Source organism: Parasteatoda tepidariorum, chromosome 6 (assembly GCF_043381705.1).
Source record: "Parasteatoda tepidariorum isolate YZ-2023 chromosome 6, CAS_Ptep_4.0, whole genome shotgun sequence".
Classification (NCBI taxonomy): domain Eukaryota; kingdom Metazoa; phylum Arthropoda; class Arachnida; order Araneae; family Theridiidae; genus Parasteatoda; species Parasteatoda tepidariorum.
The window spans coordinates 48,404,545-48,425,425 of record NC_092209.1 but is presented as its reverse complement, the minus strand read 5'-3'; the positions used below and the strand labels follow the sequence as shown (position 1 = coordinate 48,425,425).

The following is a 20,881-nucleotide window of genomic DNA, read 5'->3' as shown; positions in this document are numbered from 1 at the left end:
ATTGCTGTTTAGTCTACTGAAATTTCAAGGAATACTTAAAGCCTTAGTGACCTAATGTTAGAGTATGAGAAATTCTAAGATTTATGCACTCTTAGAAAATTCGATCCAACAAAGAAACTAAATATGGTATAAATTTGCTAAAAAGTTAATGATGCTTCAAATCTTTAACAAAAATTGATCCAACAGTAAAACTTGTTGTGGATATAATGAAATTTAAATTGAACCATAGCATCGTGTAATTACGTTTAAAAATTTCCAACCAAGTTGCTTAACTTAGCACATTATAAAGGAGAATCTCTAGGCAGCCGGTTAGCACCTTTTTCAGTTTTAAAACACATAGAATGCTTAATTCAAAAAATGCTAATTCTAGCAGGGTTTTTTTTTTTTTTTTTTTTTTCGTGCGTGTGTGTTGAATTGGGAGAATAATATTTCATATTTTGCACATCTTACAAACGATTGTTATAAATTAATTTATCATCGAAAACGTAGCATGATCTGTCTCATTTTATTCATAGACAAAGTTTAAAAATCGGTAATTAGAAAAAAATTAGGAATTAGTCAATTAGAAAATTAGGAATTAGTCAATTAGAAATTAGTCAAAATTGGGAATTGGAAAAAAATCCGATGAAATGTGTTCGTTTTCTCATTTTAAAGTATTGTTTTTGAAAGAAATGAGTCATATGTGCCGATGGAAGACAATATGCTTTTTAATAGTCTTATTTTTTTTTATAAACTTTATACATTGCATGTGATAATAATATAGTTTATAAATCATATTTTTTTAAACACAATGTAATGTATAAATTAAGTAATGTATAAAAAACTTACTTTCTAAAATAAGACAAAATAATTGAAAAAAAAAGCTTTCCTAATTTGAAAAAGAAAGAACTTCGCCTTGTTTTAAACAAGTTTACTAAGCAATGTAGAGTCTTTATAAAATCTCGTTCATAAATTTTGCATCGGTAGTACTTCTTTAATAATTTATTCTCAAATGTAAGTTAAACTACTCCTACCCAATTTAAAAGCATATTTTCTTGAAAGCAAATTTTAGTTTTTAAGATCCAATTTAGTTTTTAATTGATATAAAGTGACTTATTTTGTGTTAGAGTAAGTCATTTCATAGTCATTCAATAAGATAAAAATTTTAATTTTTTTAATAGATAACCAAAAAGTAAATGTATTTTGCATTTTTATAGATAGTTTCATAATTTAAAAAAAGAAGAAAAAAAGAAGAAAAAAATTATTCTGTATTAACAATAATTTAAAACATGAATTTATTATTATTCTCTTTTTTACTTTCAATCCTTTCTTCCTAACTAGGCCGTTAAATTTTAATTGAAAAATCTGATTAAAGTTTGTTAAAGATTAATTTCGTTACTCTCTATCACTTTGTTGCCCACCCCCTATCACATTCGGGGGCGGGTGAACGACAAGGCCTAATGGTAAACGATAAGACTGCCTTAGGCCGCAGGTAAGACATTCAATTATAATTGCGTCTTTTAGGTGTGTCTTCGCCGGCCGGTCAATTTTGTATCCTAAAAAAATAAAACAGTAATAAATAAATTAAGAGGAAAAATAAATCTCGGATAAGTCCCCATCACATCGAAATGTTGACAGTGCTCGGGGGAGGGAAATATTCGTAATAATAAAAAATAATAAATAAATAAAGGGACACAATTCGAATAAAAACCTTGCGAAGGTATTTTTTGGAGGTTTATGGCCTTGGGTGTGTATATTCCACTCAGCTTGAAGAAAAGAGGCTACCGAGATGGTGTAAAAGAAGATTTTTGTTACTTTTTGAGGAGGTCAAGAGGTCATTTTCTCTGGAGGCTTCTTGAAAGAGATGGCCGAAGAAATCTTTATGGAATCTTAGCAGGTATTAAATGCTCTCAAAAACGCACATTATTTATTTGTTTGCCTACCTTCGGTATCGGGGAAGGGAAAAAAAGACTTTTTTTGTGTTATTTTAACACTTCTTGGTCTTTTAAGTAAAGTGCACTTACCAGGTGATCGTATTAGTTTGCATCTCAATTTGTATTTCTAATCTAATAGCTGTTTTTTTCCCCTCTTAAAGTGAAAATAGAGCAGAAATACCAGATGATCGTAGTAGTTGGCATCTCAATTTATATTTCTAATGTAATAGCTGCTTTTCATCTCTTAAAGTGAATAGAGCAGAAATACCAGATGATCGTATTAGTTTGCATCTCAATTTATATTTCAATTGTGATAGCCGTTTTTCTTCTCTTAAAGTTAAAATGGAGCAGAAATACCAGATGATCGTATTAGTTTGCATCTCAATTTATATTTCTAATGTAATAGCTGCTTTTCATCTCTTAAAGTGAATAGAGCAGAAATACCAGATGATCGTATTAGTTTGCATCTCAATTTATATTTCAATTGAGATAGCCGTTTTTTTCTTCTCTTAAGTTAAGATAACGAAGAAATACCTAAGTTGGTTTCTAATAATTACACATTTTTTCTTTTGAAGTTAGTAGGATAGAAATAACAATATATAAATAGCGGGACAACATATAAGATATTAATAACAATTAACAAAGTATAAACAAGATTAAAGCATGATATTTAAAAACAATACTCGATTTATGTAATGTTATATAATCGAGAGAAATATATTCGATTACTTATATTCAATTTCCCTTTTTTAGGAAAATTAATAATAGCAATGATTTAATATTAATAAAAATTTATAATTTAAAGGGGCATATTAATAAATTAATTATTTGAAAATTCAAAATGTCAAATAAGTACTAAGTAGATTAAGGGAAACTTATTTTCTCTGCAACATATTTTATGCAGATTTTTTTTCAAAATAAATAATTTTCTGGCGACAAAATTGCAAATTTTAGTTATATAATAAATAAAAAATTAAATGTTTTACTAAAAAATGTTATCCTTTAAATCACGTTGCATAAAAACTCAAATGAAGTGATTAAAATTAGCAAATTTTCATAATAATATTATGAATCTAATAGCGGATACAGTTTTAGATGTCTAATATTGAACCGATTATTGGATGTCTAATACTATTATAAAAGATGTTTTCATATATAATATCAGTGATCTAATAGAACAGAAATTATTATTATTACAATAAAGTATTTTATTTTTATTTTATAACCGTCGTTGAACAGCCGACCCAATTTCATGGGTTTACAACTACTTACGTTCAACTCCGTAGCCTTGTAATTTTTGAACCAATCCAGAAAACAAGGAAACTCCTGGATCAGTACCCCCAGAGGTATTGATTTGTTGTGGGAACATGGAGGACTTTGAGACTCGACAGATTTAACGTGCATCAGTCACCATTTACTACACGGGGAGTCTTCGGCCGGCGAGGATCGAACCCACGACCTCTTGGATATGGGCCCAGCGCCCTACCGACCAGGCTATCCCGGCCTCTACAATAAAGTATTGTAATTACTACAAGTCCAGCAGTCGACTGCTTGTTAAAACACTGTGCAAAGCAGAGCATTGATGTGAAGCATCACTGTTAGTGATGCTTGACATCAGTTAGTGTCAGGGAGCGGGTGGATTACCACCTTGATCAGCCTGCGAAGGGGTCGAGGATGTGTGGTATTGGCCCTGATAAACTGTTCTACCCCAAACTGCTCGCCTTCGTGGGCATGTGGTAGGGTCACCAAAGCGTTGCTTTACACTAGCTTCTGCTATTTTTCATAAGAGTAAAAAAGTAAAAGTGATAAGTGATGTCCACCGCAAAAGAAAACCTAATTGTTTTTTGTATTGTGCCATATACTCTTGAAATCAAAATAAGCTACTAAAAAGGGAGCATTTTTTTCTCAGTAAATTTTATATAAAATTTCTTAATATTTCAAATTTAATTTATTTAAATTTAAAGAAAAAAAAGATGCTGCTAAAAAATAGTATTGAATAAATTTTCTTTTCTCTTCATTTTGAAACTGTTGCTTCTAAATGGAATATTATTTACAAATAATCTTTTGCAAGCTGAACATTTTAATTGTTTGCAAATTATTTGAAACTAGAAGAGTGATTTTGCAAAATTTGTAATTAATTATCTTAAAAGCAAAATTTGAAAAATTTAGCGAAGGAATTGGAAAGAGTTACTTTGTTTATCATTATGAAAAGCTAAAAAATATTCTTTCCAAATATAGAAACAGATCAATTTTGCATTCAGTGTATGTGTACAAATTTTGACCTTAGTAGCTTCAAATTTCTATTGTTTCTATAAAATAAAACATAAATAACATTAAATGCCATGAAGAGTAGATTAGAAATTTGCTTGAAAAAACTAACTTCAAATAGAACGAGTAGATTGAAACTAAAATACTCTTTGAAAGAAAGCAAATCAAAAATGAAAGCTTCGCTTTCGGGGTCAGTCGCCTCAGGGCCTCTTGACCCAAGGTCAGTTCTTCCCATACCACCCACGCATAACCTACGACCTAGTTGGATTTTTTCTTCTGTTCCTCTGAAAGAGCATTCCTTTGTCTACTACCTTCCCATCGGTTCGAAACAAGCCCCCTCCCATTTCCAGGCCCCCATCCCCCATATTCACCTTACCTTACACCCTCCCATTGCTATCCGTTTTTTAATATCAGTGATGGAACAGTAAAGAGAAGACCGGCAACACAGTGAAAGTCACGAATGATTTTTGAAAGTTCCAAAAGATTTCTATGGACGGTAATTGCTCAATTATAGCTCTAGATTAAGGCTAGTGTTCTTGACTCCCCCCACCCTCCTTTGGCAGTATTTTGCAGCAAATGTGAGGAACAATCCCTTTCTATTGTTGTCCTATCTTGTAGCTATTTAATGTATTTTTTTTTATTCAATTCCATCTTTTCTAATTCTTTCTTTTTTTATGTACCCATAAATATCGAAATGAGATCACCCGTTTAGGAAAGCGACGTTTATATTTAAGAATGTACACGATTCGACTTTTTGTCTGCATTTTTGTCCTGGAAAAGAATGAAACTATTGTTTTCGAGAAAATGAGAATTTTCTTTCGCGTTATTTATTTATTTATTTTAATTAATAAGATTATTCTATAATAAAAATTCTTGACATTTCCTCCGGAAAGGTGCAAATTACAATTTCTAATCAAGTGAAATAACAAGATAAATAAAAATGAAATTATTTGCATAGAAAGTTGTCTACTTCTGAAATTTGGAGGGAAAAAAAACACAGTAGGACTTCTATTTAACGAAATCGCTAAATCTCCATAATAAGTTCGTTAAATGGGAAATTCAGAAAATTACCTTTTGAAATACTAAACAGGTTTTAAATTCATAAAACTAGACATAATTTAAATAACATTTGATACACCTTTATCTTGTAAACTGGTATCTACTATTTATTTTATAAATCTTGAGAAATAAAAGAAATCTGCATTTAAAGCAAGAATCGAGCAAAACATTATCCAGTGTTACACTATTATGCTACATATATTTTCAACTAAAAAAAAGCTAAATTACTGTATGAAATTACAGCTGAATTTATTATAAAAGTACTTTTAAACATGCATTACCACAGTTTAATTGCTACTGATAAATTCCTTCAATTTTGTCTGAGTTTTTCGTTTGAAATGCAAACAAAAGGGGAAAGGAATTTTATTGCTTTATCTAAAAGTTAAGTGGCCTCGAAAATCAATTCAAGGTCATATCCCCCATAAAAGGCATTAACAAGTCTGAGATGTTCTTAGATATTTTTGGCAATAGAGAAAGTGGATTTCGAAAAAAATGTCGTTAAACAGAAAATTCATTTCGTTAATTGGAAGTTATTCTACGAAGAAATTTCCAAATAGTTCTTGGTTCCTCGAAAAAATATCGCAAAACAGAGAATTCCGCCAAATGGAAGTTCGTTAATGGAATTCGTTATATAATATTTTTTCTTTTTTACCCAAAGCAAGAACAACGCTCAAATTCAATTTCTGTATGAGAAACTTACTGTCAAATCTCTTCTTTTAATCTGCTACCTCCGCCTGCTTTGCATGAATACGCTAATAAGCTAATCATTTGCATACCACAACATGCTTTATCCGTCCAAATTTCACATTCATGGTGTGTCGCCTTCCTGGTGTAGCAATTTTAATGGTCAGTATATATATATATAAAAGATGTTTTCATATATAATATCAGTGATCTAATAGAACAGAAATTATTATTATTACAATAAAGTATTTTANGAATTAGAGAGAGTAATAAAAACCTTTTTAAAAATGTTTTGGAAATGTGCTCTAGATACCGTAGAAAAGCTTAAAATGAACAATTTGTGTTATAGATATTTAGATTCTTGGCTAAGCTGATACAGGCAGTTTCAACAACTAATGGCTAAAACGTAATATCTTAAAAAAATAATAAATTTTATTAATACTTTGGCAAAATATATAAGGCCTTTATATTCCAATTGATTTTGTAAGAACTGCATCAAAAATAATTAAAGACAGTTTAATTAAAACATAAAGTAGGAAACATAGGTTTTTGCAGTTCAATGAAATCGCAATACACTGTAAAATATTACCGGCACTCAGGATGCTGCTACCTTTCACCATTTTTACCGGAGCATATTACTGATCAAAAAAATCTTTTTTACCATAATTTTACGCATTCAAAGATCCAGTACTTTATACCGTGATTTGATCCAGAATTTCTTCAATGTTTCCGCACGAGCTCTATATAATATTAATTTCAATGTAACATGCTACTTTCAAAACAGATTCGATTCTGTTACAGATCCGAAATATCAGTGACGAAAAATAAAGCCATTTTTTTAGCTGAATGATTGAACACAAAAAACAAAAGCACAGAGTATGATTTAATGTGTATTTTATTTTTCAGGGCAGTGCAGACAAAAAAATGCAACGGCGAATGCAATTGCGAGCAAAAATACAAATGGCACAGGCTCCTAGCGTATGATCCTGATGATGATTGCAAAGGAATATTCATGGACTGGTTCCTCTTCCCCTCCTGCTGCGTCTGTCGGTGTCTCAGCCCTCTGAAGCAATAAATCAATTCTTGGACAGATTACTTATTAAACAAATTTTAGCATGCAGCACCATACTCTGATTCAAATGAATTTTATTGGAGAAATTTTTGAATGACGAAAGAAATCGCATCTGGACCCTGTTAAGTTGCAATTTACTTAGTTTTAAATTTCTCAATCTATCCAAAAACACTTTTGTGTTCTTGAAAAAAAAGAGTTTGATACCTGTTAATCTAAATTTTTAAAATCAAGAAATTATTTTATAAATACGCTGTTATAATAAATTATTTTGGTCAAAATATAGTATGTATGTATGTATATATATTGCCAAATAGCGGATCAGTACTGAATTAGTAGAAATTAAGAGAAATCAAGCATAAATGAAAGTAGCGTACTGTATAGATAAAATAATGCAAATTTCAAAAAACATAATAAGTTTTGTATTAAAATAATTTTTTAGAAACTGTTGATGCATACGAATTCAAGATCAATTTATCAAGAAATTCAAGTATGTGATCAAAAAAGAAAATGTTTTATCCCTTTGAACAAGATTAGATAATTATTACGTAATGACATACAAAATATTAACACAAATGCTAGCCAATTCATTGGTGTTTTACGTTCTCAGATGATTATTCATATAAAACTACAAACAAATGAATTAATAATCCAAATAAGCTAAAAAAAAATCATTTTTGAAATATCAAAGAATAAAATACAGATGTAACTAATAGCTGATATATTTAGATGGTTTTAATCCAAAGAAAAAGTAATGTTTAATGTTTTGAACTGCTTCAGTTATCAGAATTAAATTTTTCAAAAACAAAAACATGAAACGAAGCTCTTATAAAGTTAAATATAAAGATAATTTCAAGTTAACTATTTCACATCAAAAAACTAATTACAGCAGGTTTTATCGCTGTTGATTTAGAAAAAATCATAATATAATCAATTGTGTGTTATCTACTTATCACAGTTATTTTTGCCACGTTAAATTATGTCTCAGAGTTTATGCTGCATGGCTTATAATGGTGCCATAAATTGTGCCATCTAAAGAAACTGTACAATTTTTTTTTAAAGTTTCAAGATCAATATTTGATTTTGAAAAAGAACTGTAAAACCAATCCTACCGATGAACATTATTTTCGATATTTATTCTGATATGGATAATATTTGTCCATGTTTAGAATAATTTAAAGAAAGTGTGATTGTTTTTATCGCAGAACTTTTTGATTCACTATGTGAAATAGTTTCTGTGAATGCTATTTTTTTAACTTATTAAATGTGTGTTTGTCCTACATCATTGCACGTTGACAAAACATTTTTTCTTCAATTGAAGGGCTTGGATTAATATAAATGATAAGCCACACTGTTTCTAAAGGCAATATTTTTAAATCAAACGGATCCTTAATATTCTTTCCTTATGTGTACATTACAAGTTACCGAAATATCCTCCAGATAACACAGAAAAATCTTGCAGCCTGATAAGAGTTTTTCTACCAAAATACTTTTTAAAAATGTTCTCCTGAACTATTTGAAAATTCGGCTTATCATTTTCTTACCCCAAGCTTTTCGACTACATTTATATGCATGGAAGAGTCAAAATACGCAAAGCGCATTTTGAATATGGTACCTAACAAAATATGAAAGCTCTTACTATCTGTTTAAAGCTGCACATAGTAGTTATTCTAAGCTACTAATGCAAAGTCTGAAATTATCAATCAAGTATTTATGAAATTAAGCTTAGATCATGGTTACTAGTAATTTTAGATCATTTGTAGTCATAAATACCTTTATTATCGTATCATGAATTATAATTATTTGTAATTATAATTATTTATAATTATAAATTAGTACTACTTGTAATTTCAATTAAAAGTAACCAATTACATTTTACTTTCGTGTACCTAGGTATTGTTGTTATAAAAATAACTTTCATGAATAAAAAGGTTTCCAGAATGTCTCTCTAGTTTTGACTCTTCAATATGTATAGATGGCAAAAATATTTCTATCAATTTTTCACTTACTGTAATATTTTAAAAAAGAAAAATGAAACCATTTTGTATAAGTGCATTCATTAATTTAATATTTTCATGCATTTTCATTGGTTTGACGCGCACAACCTTTTTCTTAACATGATTTATTGGCATTAAGTTGTATTCTAAACGTCAATTTTTTTCATCTTTTCAAGATGCACTTTGAATTTTAAAATCTCAAACATTTTCTGTGTTACATATTATTTCATAGGATTTTATAAAGTTTGTTACAGCAAGCATTACAAACCAATTGAGAATGAGCTTAAATTGCCATTTTTAGGAAACAACTGTGGAGTCAAAACTACTTTTAAAAATTATGAAGTTTCTGTATTTTTATGTAAATTTCATTTACTGTGCAATGATCATTTTTATTAAGCTTTAGTTTTATGTAAGTATTAGTTCCTATTTTGTGTTTTTACAGTCTAATTCTCGTAATTATAAAAGATACCAGTGAATTTTTATGTAATGACTGTATTGAAAATCAAAATTCCTTAGCTGTATATATTGAGCTAGTTGTGTTTTGTTCTTAATAAAAATGTTTGAAATCTCATTGAGATTAATTATTAGCCATTTTTATAAATAGTTTTTAAAGTTTTTTTTGAAAAAATTGCAGTTTTCTAAAATCTGCAAATAACACACCTAATTCGGTGTTCTCTTTTTCTTTACATTTGGATCTGAAATATTAGATGGTACACATTGGTTACAGCGACCATATTCGCCAACTTATATGAACAACTCCATATTCTGATTTTCATAGATACCGATAATGCACATAAGTGTATCAAATACGACAGTATCGCAATCATTGTTGATAGCTATGATCATTGAAAACGGTAATATCGCAATAATTATCGATAACATGACATATCAAAAAGATAGCATCGTGAATATTATACATACTTATTTATTCCTTGGCTCTACAGTACATGAAGGACCTTGGCATCATTTATCACACAGCTCCACTTTTTCCTATCCCATGCCTTGTGCCATGGAGGATCAGGCGATAGAGCACTCGCCTCCCAATGAGATGACGTCGGTTCAAATCCCAGCGATGGCTGGTTGATATGAATTCTGCATCCGGCTCGCATCGACCACAGTACTGGCGTAAAATATCCTCAGTAGTAGACGAATCACAGGTTAGAATCGAATTGCCGTCAGGCTAACCTTGAGAGATGTTCGGAATTTTTTTCTTCGTGTAAAGCAAATGCTGGTTAGTTCCATCAAAAAATCCCCCACGAAGGCAAATTTCTTCCAATACTTGATCCAGGAGTTCTCATTGTTGAGAAATGTAGATGTAAATTTAATTAATTCGAAATCTCCCCTCCAGAGGGCTGATTATCAGTCTACATTGAACCACCAAGCAGTAAGCATTGGCTTGTAATAATTGTCTTCTAATGTATAACTTTATAATCTGAAGGGTTCCACCGTAATAATATGGAACTCGTTGTTTTGATTAAATAAATATTTGTTTTCTTGTTTTCGATATTGATTACCCTCCCTTTCTTGTATATGGTGCAATTGGCCACGAAGTATTTTACGAACTAGAGGAATTTAAAGCAAGAGAAAATAAAGTGTTATTTTTAATTTCAAGGGCAAAATCGAACAGTGTAAAGATACATGATCACTTCAAGGAGACAGCTAGTCTAATTCTTTTTATGTGCAAAGTAAGCGTTTTTATTCTTTGTTGAAGAATTCGTTTTCGTTTTGAGGTTTTGATTATTTAAAATTTATTGTTTTTTTTATATTGCTAAGGGTGTGACTTTGTGTTAGACGTTCATTATGGCTGAAACAGATTATTTAGAGAGAATTAAAAGAAAAAGGTCTAGTGAAAGAAGTAGTTTTACTAAATTAATAAATAAAATTGATTAATTATTAACTGAGCAAAATGTTGAAACAAATGTATTAGATGAGAATACTGTGTTAATTGAAAGGAATCAAAATTTAATAGCTTTGAATAAGGAAATTGAAAATATAATTGATATTAATTTGCTGGATGAAGATTTAGCTTCTAGTGAAGAATATCAGGATAAATATTTGACGTATGTAGCTAAATTAAAGCAATTGATAAAATGTAAAGGAATAAAGGTTTCAGTTAATGAACAAACAGTTGAAACTGTAAAAAATGATTCGGTTATAATTGAGCAGAAAAGAGTAGTTAATAACAATTCCAGTATTAAATTACCGAAAATTCAAATTGTTCCATTTTCGGGAGATCCGAAATATTTTAATTCTTTTTGGGATTCTTTTGAAAATACTATCTATAAAAATGAATCACTTTCTAAAATTGAAAAATTCATTTATTTGAAATCTTATCTTACTGGCCAGGCAGGTAATGTTGTATCAGGTTTTGATTGAACGAATGATAAATATGATAATTGTATTAAATTATTACATGAGAAATATGGTCGTAGAGATTTAATTTTGAATTCATTTGTTAATAAAATACTTAGTTTTCCGAGTGTTAAACATACCTCTAATATTACAGCATTACGCAAATTGTACGATGACTTAGACATCGCAGTTAGAAATTTAGATTCAAGGAAAGTTCAATCTGCATCTTATGGTATACTTTTGATACCAATAATTTTACTATTATTTCCTTAAGATTTTGTTTTAGATTTTCAACGAAAACGGAAATCTAAAGATGAAACCGATGTTAATGAATTATTGCTGTTTTTAAGGAATGAGATAGAATATCGTGAATCGGTTGCGTTTTTATATGATAAAAAGACTAACTATAACCATCGAGGTAGCTGTAATTTGCGTAACGAGCAAAATAGGTATATAAACAGAAATTTTAATAAAGGCACACCCTCAGCTACTGCGCTTAATGCACAGATGACGCAGTCAATATGCATTTTTTGCTCTGAACCCCATGACGCTTTTAAATGTAATATGTCTCCCCAAAACAAGGTAAAATTATTGAAAAATTCTAATCGTTGTTTCAAGTGTTTTAAATTGTTTCATGTAAGCAAGAATTGTCGTGTAAATAAATTACCTTGTTATAAATGTAAGGGATTAAGTCATCATAGGTCTATTTGTTTAGGAGGTAATAAGGGAATAAATAATGCTAAAGTTAGTAAAATTCAAAATGCTGAACTAGAGTTAAATGAATCTTCTGATTTGGTTGCAGTTTCTAATGAAACTCCACCATTGAGTATTTCCAATGAAGAAGTTATTAGTTCTATTTCCCAATGTAATAATAAAGAAATTGAATGTTCTAAAAGGGTTTATTTGCAGACTTGTACTGCTGAAGTTAAATCAGATTCTTCGTCTCAATTGACAAAAATTCTTTTAGATAATGGCAGCCAGCGTTCGTTTTTGCCTGAACAATTTACAAATAATTTAAATTTAAAACCGGTTGCTTACGAAGTTTTGTCAGTTTATTAATTTGGAATGCAAAGAGCAACAGAAAAGGCTTATCCTGTAGTCGAATTCGAAATTTTCAAAAAGAACACGAATTTTAGAACTAAAATTAGAACTCTGGTCATACCATGCATTACTGGAGTTAAAGTTGAACCTCCAGACCCCAAAGTAATTGAATTTATGAATAAAAATAAAATTGATATGGCTGATTCTTATTTGGAAGATAATGATAATTTGCTGAGTATCGAACTTTTAATTGGTTCAGATTTATTCTGGGAATTTCTTTTATATGAAAAGATAACTATAAGTAATCGCCTGTGTGCAATAAAAACTGTTCTTGGTTGGGTGATTAGTGGAAGTAGTTATAAACGGGAGCATACATTGTCGCAAAACATAGCGGTTATGAAAAGTGTAATTGAATCAGGTGATATGTTTGATTTAAGAAAATTCTGGTCACTCGATTCCTTAGGTATCATCAAGGAGTGTGAAACTTTATCTCTAAAAGATAAAGAAACAATTGATAAATTTGAAAGCAATTTAAAATATGAAAACAATCATTATAAAACCGGATTACTTTGGAATTCAAATCCTGATGATCTTGATAGTAATTTCTCTATTGCCAAAAAACGGTTTGATAATTTAATGATAAAATTAAGTAAAAATAAAAATATTTTTGACATGTATGCAAATATTATTGAGGATCAGATAAGAGATGGAATCGTTGAGGAATGTAAAGATAAATCCGTTAATTCTGGTTATTTCATGCCGGACCCGATAAAGAAACATCTCGTGTTCGTATCGTTTTCGATGCTAGTTCGAAGGATATTGGTTTAAAATCCTTTAATGATATGTTATTGTCAGGTCCAAATTTGAACCCGAATATTTTGGATGTCATACTAAATTTTCGAAAGTATGAAATTGCATTTTCTGGTGATATTGAGAAGGCGTTTTTAATGATAGAGATAGATGAAAATGAGCGCAAATATTTAAAATTTCTTTGGGTTGATTATGATAATTGTGAAGGTTTTAAAATTATGAATATGAAAAGGTTACCGTTCAGAGTTACCACTTCCCCTTTCATTTTGAAGGCAATAATGAAGTACCACATTAAAAAAATATGCTAATGACAAACCCGATTGCGTTAAAATGTTAAATTCTTCGTTATACGTGGACGATCTGTACTGGGTAACTGATACAGTTAATGATGCATATCGACTGTCATCTGATGCTGTAAATATTTTGCAATCCGCGAGTATGAATTTACGGAAATTTAATTCTAATTCAAGCGAACTAAAGAAATTATGGATTCAAAATGGTATTGCCATTAATGATTCAATTGCACATGCAAAGGTGTTAGGTCTTCGATGGGATACAGAAAGTGATGTACTGTTGATTGAATATAAAAATTTAGAGCAGTCATCATCTAAGTCAGTTCAGTGCACCAAGCGTACTGTTTTAAAATTTGCTGCTCAAATTTATGATCCTATCGGTTTAATTTCTCCCTTAGTTATTAAGATGAAAATTTTGCTGCAAAACATTTGGAAGGCTGGACTCGATTGGGATGACCCTCTGCCTTCAGATATTGAAACAGACTTTAACAATCGGATTTCTGAAGTTCCTTATTTAAAGAACTTTTTTATGGAGCGGAAATATTTTGATAACTGTGATAATAAGAAAGAAATTGCCGTTCATATTTTTACTGATGCTAGCACAAAGGCCTATGGTGCTGTAGCGCAATTCAGATATGCAAATGTTTCGAACGAAGTTAAGATCTCATTCATTATGTCCAAAAGTAGGGTAGCACCAATCAAGACTTTAACATTGCCCCGCTTAGAGCTTATGTCAGCGGTTATTGGTGCTAGAATCTATGATTATTTACACAAATTGTTTAGTGACATTTGCCAACAATTTTATTTGTGGACAGATTCAAAAATTACATATTTTTGGATAAAGAATAACAACTCTTTGAAACCCTTCGTGCAAAACAGAGTGTCTAAAATTCAAACTCTGACAGATCCTAAACTTTGGCAGCACTGTCCAGGAAGTTCAAATCCTGCTGATAAATTAACTCGAAGAGAATCACTAAAAAGCCTTGTTGATGATAACTTATGGAAATTCGGGTCATCTTGGCTCATAGAGGATGAAAGTAAGTGGCATCAAGAAAATACTGAATTTAATCATCAGCAGCATTCAGTTGATTTAGAACTTAGAAACAGCGTTATTTCTCAACACAGTTGCCTCGCAGATTCGAAAGAGACTTTACTGGTTTTAGAAAATTACAGTTCTTTATTAAAGGTGAAAAGAATTGTGGCTTGGTCAAAGCGGTTTATCCAAAACTGTCGAAATTATGAAAAACTGAAAGGTCCATTAACTACTGAAGAATTGAAAGAAGCCGAAGTTATTTTAATAAAGGAGGCGCAGAATAACTATTATCAAGAAGAAATTAAAACTTAGATGAAGAATGAAGATATAAAAAATAACTCCAGCATATTTTGTCTTCGTCCATACCTAGATGAAAAACAGATGTTAAGAATTTGCAGTTGACTGTTTCAATCTGAAGTGGATCCTGAAGCAGTTAATCGTATACTGATACCCAAGAATTCGAAATTTTCCGAGCTTTTGATCACTGAAAAACATAAAAAGTTGCTTCATAGTGGAGTTAATGTCACTCTTTCGCAGATTAGAAAAAGTTATTGGATTCCACAAGCCAGACAACTTGTGAAAAGAATAATTGGAAGATGCGTGATTTGCAGAAAACACTTTGCGAAACCAGCCAATCAGCGTACTGGAGAACTGCCTAAAGATAGAATTTCACAATCTCCACCTTTCTCAGTGGTTGGAATTGATTTTACTGGTCCTATTTATGTAAAACATAAAGATGAAGTTTTGAAATCTTATATTATTGTGTTTACTTGTGCAGTCACACAGGCTGTACATTTAGAACTGATTTCCGATTTGTCTACGAATAAATTTATCTTAGCTTTACGCCGTTTCATGTCAAGAAGAAATAACTGTAAAACTATTTATTCTGATAACGCAGCAACATTTAAAACTGCTTCAAGAGATATAAGGTACTTCTTTTCTATTATTAGAGGAGAAGAATTTCAAAATTTCATTTCCTCTGAAGGTATTGCATGGAAGTTTATTGTTGAGTTTGCCCCATGGTGGAGAGGATTTTATGAACGGTTGATGAGAAGTATTAAAGAACCTCTCAAAAAGATACTTGGAAAGGCTCAACTTTCCTTCGAAGAAGTCATGACTATCCTAGTTGAAATTGAAAACGTCCTTAATCGTCGACCACTCACATATGTAAGTGATGATAAATCGGAACTACAGCCCCTGACACCTGCTCATTTTTTGTTTTCTGGACTGGTGAGCGAATATCCGCGTAATTTTGCGGAACTTATTAATGTGACCCCAACGCGAGAAAGTCTGATAAAAAGAAAGCTTTATCAAACTCGTCTTCTGAAACAAGTGTGGTTACGCTGGAAAAATGAATACTTGTTGACTTTGAGGCAACATCACTTTTCCAACAAACCAAACTGTGAGAAAAACATTAAAATAGGTGATTTGGTGCTCTCTCAAGGCAAGAGTAAATCCAAATTCTTGTGGAATTTAGGCCGAGTCCTTGAAGCTTATAAGGGTCGTGACGGACTAGTTAGATCCTGTCTTATAAAAACTAAAACTGGGGAATATAGGAGACCAGTTCAACTGCTCTATCCCTTAGAGCTGAACTAAAAACTTATAATTAACATTCTAATGATATTTTAATAATTTACTATTCCTTTAAATTTGATACTTCAAATTATATTTTACTGTCTTATAATTGATTAGTGTTTATTTTTATATTTTAAGTTTAAAACGTATAATGTTTGATATAATGTAGAATTATAGTTTTGCTATTGTATATTGTTTTGTGATAATTTTTACTTTAAAATTATCAGGTGGGGAGTGTTGAGAAATGTAGAAGTAAATTTAATAATTCGAAATCTCCCCACCAGAGGGCTGATAATCAGTCTACATTGAACCACTAAGCAGTAAGCATTGGCTTGTAATAATTGTCTTCTAATGTATAACTTTATAATCAGAAGGGTTCCACCCTAATAATATGGAACTCGTTGCTTTGTTTAAATAAATATTTGTTTTCTTGTTTTCGATATTGATTGCCCTCCCCTTCTTGTATACTCATCTCTTTTGAATAGGGTTCAAAATTGCAAGGCTATTGAGTTGAACATTGGTAGTCGTGCACTCGAAATTGGGTCATCTGTTCAACGAGGTTTATAAAATTATAAAATATCATTAGCCTTTATCCTCCAGTTTTTGATTTTAAGTTTTTCAAATCGCTATTTCCCTCATCTAGCTATATTTTCCTTAGACGTTAGAACTGGTCTTCCCCTATAGGTTTTCCTTCTTGCTCTTTCATCATTCATTCAGATGTCCAAACAACTGTATTCTTTTTGTTTTTATTATATTTACCATATCTTTTTCTTTAGAAAGCTTGCTTTATTCTAAATTACTCCCAATTCTTCACACGTCTATATCTCTGATTGGTCCATATATTTCCCTCAAAATCTTTCTTTCAAAAATAATAAGTAAGTTTTCTTCATTCTCAGCGGCAGATCAAGTTTCTGCTGCACATTTGACAATAGGTCTAATTATTGTTTTCCTTCTTGAGAGCAGAGTGGCATTAAACAACTTAAGCATTTAAAGAATTATTGAAGATCGTGCTGTTAATGAGGGTAACAAAAATATTAACCAATATAAAAATAATATAACAGTTGGGCTGAAAAGTTCGTAGGCTAACATAGAAAAAAAAAATTTTTGGATAAAATTCCATTTTATTATTCAATATAGTTTCCTTCAAGGGCGATACAACGATTATAGCTGCCATATAATTTTTCGATACCATTTTTATAGTATGATTTGTCTTTAGCCTCAAAATAGGCCTTTGTTTTGCTGATTACTTCTTCATCGGCGCCAAATTTCTTTCCAGCAAGCATTCTCTTGAGATCTGAGAACAGGAAAAAGTTGCTGGGGACCTGATCTGGAGAATACGGTGGATGCGGAAGCAATTCGAAGACCAATTCATTTAATTTTGCCATCGTTTTCATTGACTTGTGACACGGTGCATTGTATTGATGAAATAGCACTTTCTTCTTTTTCAAATGGGGCCGTTTTTCTGCGATTTCGTAGTTCAAACGCTCCAATAGCGCTATGTAATAGTCGCTGTTGATGGTTTTTCCCTTTTCAAGAGAGTCAATTAATATTATACCATGAGCATCCCAAAATACTAACGCCATAACTTTGCCTGCTGACTGTTGCGCCTTTCCACACTTTGGAATTGGTTCGTCTCGTGCAGTTCACTCGGCTGACTGTCGGTTGGACTCCGGTGTGAAATTATGGAGCCATGTTTCACCCATTGTCCCATATTGACGCATAAATTCGGGTTTATTACGATTAAACAGCTTCAAACACAGCTCAGAATCATCAATTTGTTGTTGTTTTTGTCCAATTGGGAGCTCGTGCGGCACCCACTTTGCCTAGAGCTTTCGCATACCCAAATATTTATTCACGATATGTTCAACACGTTCCTTTGATATCTTTAGAGTCTCAGATATTTTGATCAACTTCACTATACGGTTATCTAAAATTTGATCTTTTTTGATGTTTTCGTAGGTAACAGCCTCTTTGGGGCGACTACTGTGCGCATCGTCGTTGGTGCTCATTTCGCCTCGTTTAAACTTAGCAAACCACTTCTCAATGGTTGATTTTCCTGGTACAGAGTCCGAATGATGTTTCCCAAGCCAAGCCTTGGCTTCAAGAGTATTTTTTTTCGCTAAAAAGCAATGCTTTAAAAACACACGAAATTCCTTTTTATCCATTGTTTTTAAACCAAAAAAAGTTGCTTCACTAAAAATACTATATCTCACAAACTAATAGTCCGACAGCTGTCAAATTTATACACGTGTCTTTCAAAGGTTAGAACTAACTAAAAATCATATGTATTTAATAATAATAGCCCCATCTATGTGTCAGCCTACGAACTTCTCAGTCTAACTGTTAAGTTATTTAAATTGAGAAAATATCGAGTTATATTGCTAAATATCGACATTTTTTGGCGATTCATCAAAATAATAAAATACGGCATTTATCGGTTGTAGTCGTAAATGTTCATTTTAGCACCAACTCGGAAAAGTGGTCATCAACGCATGGTTTTTATTGCTTTTAACTACCGATCAGAGTTATTGGAAGTAAAAAAGAGCGAATACACTAAGTGTTCACTTTATTTGAACCCACCCTCAATAACTCTCCCTTAAATAAAATTGTATATACATACTTTTATGGCATAGATTACGACACGTTGATAAGAATATATATAGTCTATTTTCAGCACTTTCCAAAAATATGAGACAAAATGATTCTTGATCTAGGCTCTTTCAGTTTCATCCAACAATAGGATTGAGAGCTGGAGATTGTAGAGGCCAACACAACTATGTCAAATCAAGTCTTTATCATGTTTGAATCGACCTTTTGCAATGACAGCAGTTTGGCAAGGCACATTATCTTGTTAAAAGTATCCCACAGTTGTTGGGATGGGGCATTTTTCAAAAGGAGGAGAAGGACTATCACGCAGATATAAAATCTGACATCGATAAGTTTAAATTTCATTCATAATAAAAATTTTAGAGAAAATTTATAATTCTGTCTCGTGACAAGAATTAACGTAAGTTGAAGAAAAAATTATAACACTAATTTATATTAATGAATTACTGCAAAAAAGAAGTACAATGACCTTTAAAAAAATTTCTAATCAAAAAGACCAATTTTAGGATATTCATAATGCCTAAGCTAATATAAAACCAAAAAAAATTTAAATAGTGTATTAATGTTTAAAAAAATAACAGTATAAAAATTAAATAGGATTGTTTGCTAATAAGATCTTTAACAAATGGTAACAATAGAGATTTATATTTTTGTGTGAAAGATTTTCAGAAAAAGTGTTTGCTTAAAGCACGTCCAAGAAAAATATCGTATGAAATCTCCCTTTCATTTTAACAAAAAAAAATTATTTATCAATTCTGGAAATTAGTTTAAGTATTTTTTTTTATCTTTTTATGAAATATTCATGTTGTAAAATGCAATTTTCTTACGCGTCAAATATGGAATTGTTTAAAAACTCCGATAGTTTTTCAAATGCTTTTATTAAAGATAATCTGATGACTTGAAATTCAATGAAAAATTTTGTTATAGTGCTTATTTACATTGAGAAGTACATTGCATAAGTAATTAACATTTAGTTCATAATTCATGCAGAGATGCCAACTTGCTCCGGACAGCAAATATATAATTTAAAGTGGTAGTTTATCAATTTGTGATTCTTGATTTAATAAATTCTATGTAGTAGATTTTTATCCACCACTATTTCTAAAGAATTCGTAAGTTTATGTAATTCACCACTTTATAGTACCTTTGTCAAGCTATACATTTTAAAAAGCAAGCAAAAATAGTCAAATATTTGCAAAATTTACTTCGTACTTATTAACCGTTTTTTAAATTATTTTGGCTTGTCCGGAGCAGTTGGCATCTCTGTTCATGTTTAATTATGCATATGATATCATAAATATTAATAAAATTCAGAATTAGCTGCTATTAACGTTATTGTTCTCACCTTTTAAAATGCGCGTATGAACCAAAAATATAGTTAACAACGAAGTTTAGTTATGGTGCCTTATTCAAACCACCTTGCACAATACTGTTAGGTGATCATAATAAAGTAACCACTAGGTATAAAGGATAAAATAAGACATAAATATAACAACAACCTGTATATGAGGATTGGATATAAGCTAGTTATGTCATCTTAGCATTTGTGGATTCAGGAAGACAGTCAGGTTCGGCACAAACGTGTCACGTTGTTTACAGGTATTCGATAAAATTTGATTTAAATCACATGGTTAGGCACATTTACTTTACTTCTTCTCGAGTAAGTACCAAATTGAATGATTGCGAAAATACATTTTTTTTGCAGAGCTTACTAGTATGATATGAAATTTATACTATTAAGCTATGAATTTATTATTTTTACTACACTATTGCTTTAAAATAAGAAGAAAAAAAGCTGTTTACAAAAATATAATTTTAAATAATGTGTTTGAAAGTAAATTAAATATTCGATACATAAAACTTTATTCAATTAATGCAAAAAATTAAATACCCTCCAAAAAAGAAAGATTAAAAAAAGGGAAGCAACAACAATATTTATTTAACTAGGGGGTCAATCGCCTCATGCTTGATATCACTCGCCATTCCCCCCAGAACGTTATGCTATTTACTTTCTTTTAAAATAAATTTAAATCAAGGAACATTATCTTAATGTCTAATAATACAATGCATACCATGCAGAGTTTTTCCATTTACATTTGATGCATACTTTCGGTGCATCATATATATATATATATATATTTAGATTCTAGTAGTGACGGGGTTTCACCATGTTGGCCAGG

At 30.8% G+C, this 20,881-nt stretch overlaps 1 protein-coding gene and 1 long non-coding RNA gene across 5 annotated transcripts in view; one reads left to right on the top strand and one right to left on the bottom strand.

Annotated features, from left to right (window-relative positions):
• LOC107439507 (protein spaetzle 3) overlaps positions 1 to 9,561 on the top strand; it is a 65,670-nt gene extending 56,109 nt beyond the window's left edge. For all 4 annotated transcript variants that reach the window (XM_016052139.3, XM_016052137.3, XM_071182341.1 and 1 more), the window contains one exon: positions 6,831 to 9,561. In XM_016052139.3, coding sequence (XP_015907625.1) covers positions 6,831 to 6,999 — 169 coding nt within the window. In that variant the 3' untranslated portion in view covers positions 7,000 to 9,561. The remainder of the gene's footprint in view (positions 1 to 6,830) is intronic.
• Positions 1 to 20,881, bottom strand: part of LOC122270536 (uncharacterized) — a 57,788-nt gene that overhangs the window by 5,680 nt on the left and 31,227 nt on the right. The window lies entirely within an intron of this gene.